Genomic DNA, 5,000 nt, shown 5'->3' on the forward strand with positions numbered 1-5,000 from the left:
GAGAGGGAGGGAGGGACGGAGAGAGGGAAGGACGGAGAGAGGGAAGGACGGAGAGAGGCACGGAGAGAGGCACGGAGAGAGGGAGAGAGGACGGAGAGAGGGAGGGAGGGACAGAGGGAGCGAGAGAGGGAGGGAGGGAGGGATGTGTATGTCTTGGAGTGTGGATGTGTTTAAAGTCATTGGCTGAGGGATTAACACTGACGGAGGTATGTGTTCTAACTCTTGGGGTATGGATGCATCTTATTCTTATTCTTGTTGCTCATAGTCCAGCTGGCCGCATAGTGCCATAATTATGGATGTATCTTAAGACATACATGTTTATCTAAAACGTGTCTTAATAAACACAAGAATGGATAAACTGAATATGCCTCAACACATATTGCGTGCGCGCGTGTGTGTGTATGTGTGTGTGCGTGCGTGTGTGCGTGCGTATGAGTGCGTGTGTGTGTGTGTATGTGTGTGTGTGTGTGTGTCTGTGTGTGCGCGCGTGCACGTGCCAGGGGGTAAATGGAAGGTGCGACCACGCACGCGACTGAACTACGAGTACGAGTATCTCCGCTCGGTGCGACTGTACTTCGAGGTGACAGACGGGTTCTGCGAAGCGGAAGAATTCAGCGTTGTGGTGGAGATTCAGGACGTGGCGGAACTGCCTGAGATAGTGCCAGACCTCGTGGAAAGGACCGTCTATGAGGGATTGGTGAGTAGCCTGCCCTTTAACCCCCCCCCCCCCCCCACCTAACCCTCTCCCCCTCCTCCCCCCTCCCTAATACCTCCCGACCCATAGCACACCACCCACTGACGCCTGTAGTTGTAGTATTCCTACGTTAAGGGATTTGTTTTGTTAGCCTGGCTCTCCTGCCTGTAGTTGTCGGAATCGTATGTTGGGGGATTCGTTAGCCTGGCTATCGCGCCTGTAGTTGTGGGAATTGCATTTTGGGGGATTCGTTAGCCTGGATATCGCGCCTGTAGTTGTCGGAATCGTATGTTGGGGGATTTGTTAGCCTGGATATCCCACCTGTATTTGTCAGAATCGTATGTTGGGGGATTCGTTAGCCTGGATATCGCGCCTGTAGTTGTGGGAATCGTATGTTGGGGGATTTGTTAGCCTGGCTATCCCGCCTGTAGTTGTGGGAATTGCATGTTGGGGGATTCGTTAGCCTGGCTATCGCGCCTGTAGTTGTGGGAATCGTATGTTGGGGGATTCGTTAGCCTGGCTATCGCGCCTGTAGTTGTCGGAATCGTATGTTGGGGGATTCGTTAGCCTGGCTATTGCGCCTGTAGTTGTGGGAATCGTATGTTGGGGGATTTGTTAGCCTGGCTATCCTGCCTGTAGTTGTGGGAATCGTATGTTGGGGGATTCGTTAGCCTGGCTATCACGCCTGTAGTTGTGGGAATCGTATGTTGGGGGATTCGTTAGCCTGGCTATCCTGCCTGTAGTTGTGGGAATCGTATGTTGGGGGATTCGTTAGCCTGGCTATCGCGCCTGTAGTTGTGGGAATCGTATGTTGGGGGATTTGTTTTGTTAGCCTGGCTATCCTGCCTGTAGTTGTGGGAATCGTATGTTGGGGGATTCGTTAGCCTGGCTATCGCGCCTGTAGTTGTGGGAATCGTATGTTGGGGGATTTGTTAGCCTGGTTATCCCGCCTGTAGTTGTCAGAATCGTATGTTGGGGGATTCGTTAGCCTGGCTATCGCGCCTGTAGTTGTCGGAATCGTATGTTGGGGGATTTGTTAGCCTGGCTATCCCGCCTGTAGTTGTGGGAATTGCATGTTGGGGGATTTGTTTCGTTAGCCTGGCTATCCTGCCTGTAGTTGTGGGAATTGCATTTTGGGGGATTCGTTAGCCTGGATATCGCGCCTGTAGTTGTCGGAATCGTATGTTGGGGGATTTGTTAGCCTGGATATCCCACCTGTATTTGTCAGAATCGTATGTTGGGGGATTCGTTAGCCTGGCTATCGCGCCTGTAGTTGTCGGAATCGTATGTTGGGGGATTTGTTAGCCTGGCTATCCCGCCTGTAGTTGTGGGAATTGCATGTTGGGGGATTTGTTTTGTTAGCCTGGCTATCCTGCCTGTAGTTGTGGGAATCGTATGTTGGGGGATTTGTTTTGTTAGCCTGGCTATCCTGCCTGTAGTTGTGGGAATCGTATGTTGGGGGATTCGTTAGCCTGGCTATCCCGCCTGTAGTTGTGGGAATCGTATGTTGGGGGATTTGTTAGCCTGGATATCCCGCCTGTAGTTGTCAGAATCGTATGTTGGGGGATTCGTTAGCCTGGCTATCACGCCTGTAGTTGTGGGAATCGTATGTTGGGGGATTTGTTAGCCTGGCTATCCCGCCTGTAGTTGTGGGAATCGTATGTTGGGGGATTTGTTTCGTTAGCCTGGCTATCCTGCCTGTAGTTGTGGGAATCGCATGTTGGGGGATTCGTTAGCCTGGATATCGCGCCTGTAGTTGTCGGAATCGTATGTTGGGGGATTTGTTAGCCTGGCTATCCCGCCTGTAGTTGTCGGAATCGTATGTTGGGGGATTTGTTTTGTTAGCCTGGCTATCCTGCCTGAAGTTGTCAGAATCGTATGTTGGGGGATTTGTTTTGTTAGCCTGGCTATCCTGCCAGTAGTTGTGGGAATTGTATGTTGGGGGATTTGTTAGCCTGGCTATCCTGCCTATAGTTGTGGGAATCGCATTTTGGGGGATTCGTTAGCCTGGATATCACACCTGTAGATGTCGGAATTGTATGTTGGGGGATTTGTTAGCCTGTGCTTACCCCCCCCCCCTCTCATCCCCCCACCCCGAAACCCCAGCCCCCACCCTCCACGCCTAGGATTCTCACATTCAGGGATTCGCTAGCCTGCTGGCCCCCGTTTGAAGTTGTAGGATTCGTTCGTTTGGGAATTTACCCACCGAACGCTGACATGGATTACAGGATCTTTAACGTACGTATTCGATCTTTTGCTTGCGTATACACACGAAGGCGGTTCAGGCACAAGCAGGTCTGCACATATGTTGACCTGGGAGATCCGGAAAATCTCCGCCCTTTACCCACCAGGCACCGTTACCGAGATTCGAACCCGGGACCCTCAGATTGAAAGTCCAACTTTTTAAACCACTCTGCTATTGCGCCCGTCTGCGGACAGATCGAGGTGGATCCCGGGTGGACAGCCAGGGACCCGGACACCAACGAAATCCTCCGGTGGTCCATGATCACCAACAGCAAGGACTTCGACGTGGACCCCGTGTCGGGCATCATGAGATCGACAGGTCAGTTCTTAGAAACTGGTTTCACTTTCACTTTCACTTTCGGTTTCGGTTTCTCGAGGAGGCGTCACTGCGTTTAGGACAAATCCATAATTATACACTTCACCGACACCGACACCGACACACACACACACACACACACACACACACACACACACACACACAGCCGCATCTGGTAGGTATCATGCGATCGAAAGGTCAGTTCTCAGACACGGGTTTTACTTTCACTTTCACTTTCAGTTTCTCAAGGAGGCGTCACTGCATTTGGACAATTCATATATGCTACACACACACACACACACACACACACACACACACACACACACACACATTACCCCCCCCCCCTCCTCCCCTGTCACATGTACCTTAAGCTAATGACAAAGTGCCAAAGTGTCGCAAATCTCTTATTAGTTTATGTTGTTTCAATTCTATTTTTTCCTTTCTGCTCCATTTTATCTATTTCGCACCATTTTGTTCTGATTAGTACCTACTATGTCACCAGAGCTTTTCAGCTAATGACACTAAACATTTCAATGTTCAGTGTTCTCTCTCTCTCTCTCTCTCTCTCTCTCTCTCTCTCTCTCTGTCTCTCTCCCCTCCTTCTCCCTCTCTCTCTCTCTCTCCCCTCCTTCTCCCTCTCTCTGTCTCTCTCCCCTCCTTCTCCCTCTCTCTCTCTCTGTCTCTCTCCCCTCCTTCTCCCTCTCTCTCTCTCCCCTCCTTCTCCCTCCCTCTCTCTCTGTCTCTCTCCCCTCCTTCTCCCTCTCTCTCTCTGTCTCTCTCCCCTCCTTCTCCCTCTCTCTGTCTCTCTCCCCTCCTTCTCCCTCTCTCTCTCTCTCTGTCTCTCTCCCCTCCTTCTCCCTCTCTCTCTCTCCCCTCCTTCTCCCTCTCTCAGTCTCTCTCCCCTCCTTCTCCCCTCTCTCTCTCTGTCTCTCTCCCCTCCTTCTCCCTCCCTCTCTCTCTGTCTCTCTCCCCTCCTCCTTCTCCCTCTCTCTCTGTGTCTCTCTCCCCTCCTTCTCCCTCTCTCTCTCTCTGTCTCTCTCCCTCCTTCTCCCTCTCTCTCTGTCTCTCTCCCCTCCTTCTCCCTCTCTCTCTCTCTGTCTCTCTCCCCTCCTTCTCCCTCTCTCTCTCTCTGTCTCTCTCCCCTCCTTCTCCCTCTCCCTCTCTCTCTCTCTCTCTCTCTCTCTCTGTCTCTCTCCCCTCCTTCTCCCTCTCTCTCTCTCTGTCTCTCTCCCCTCCTTCTCCCTCTCTCTCTGTGTCTCTCTCCCCTCCTTCTCCCTCTCTCTCTCTCTGTCTCTCTCCCCTCCTTCTCCCTCTCTCTCTCTCTGTCTCTCTCCCCTCCTTCTCCCTCTCTCTCTCTATCTCTCTCCCCTCCTTCTCCCTCTCTCTCTCTCTTTGTCTCTCTCCCCTCCTTCTCCCTCTCTGTCTCTCTCTGTCTCTCTCTCCTCCTTCTCCCTCTCTCTCTCTGTCTCTCTCCCCTCCTCCCTCTCTCTCTCTCTGTCTCTCTCCCCTCCTTCTCCCTCTCTCTCTCTCTCTGTCTCTCTCCCCTCCTTCTCCCTCTCTCTCTCTCTGTCTCTCTCCCCTCCTCCCTCTCTCTCTCTCTGTCTCTCTCCCCTCCTTCTCCCTCTCTCTCTCTCTGTCTCTCTCCCCTCCTTCTCCCTCTCTCTCTGTCTCTCTCCCCTCCTTCTCCCCCCCTCTCTCTCTGTCTCTCTCCCTCCTTTTCCCTCTCTCTCTCTGTCTCTCTCCCCT

General features: G+C 52.4%; 1 protein-coding gene across 1 annotated transcript in view; it reads left to right on the top strand.

The window, feature by feature from the left end:
• Positions 1-5,000, top strand: part of LOC143290816 (uncharacterized) — a 31,163-nt gene that overhangs the window by 11,531 nt on the left and 14,632 nt on the right. Inside the window, exons 7-8 of the mRNA XM_076600338.1 lie at positions 501-697; positions 3,134-3,257. Of these exons, the coding sequence (XP_076456453.1) occupies positions 501-697; positions 3,134-3,257 (321 nt within the window). The remainder of the gene's footprint in view (positions 1-500; positions 698-3,133; positions 3,258-5,000) is intronic.

The sequence above is a fragment of the Babylonia areolata genome, chromosome 16, assembly GCF_041734735.1.
Source record: "Babylonia areolata isolate BAREFJ2019XMU chromosome 16, ASM4173473v1, whole genome shotgun sequence".
In the NCBI taxonomy this organism is placed as follows: domain Eukaryota; kingdom Metazoa; phylum Mollusca; class Gastropoda; order Neogastropoda; family Buccinidae; genus Babylonia; species Babylonia areolata.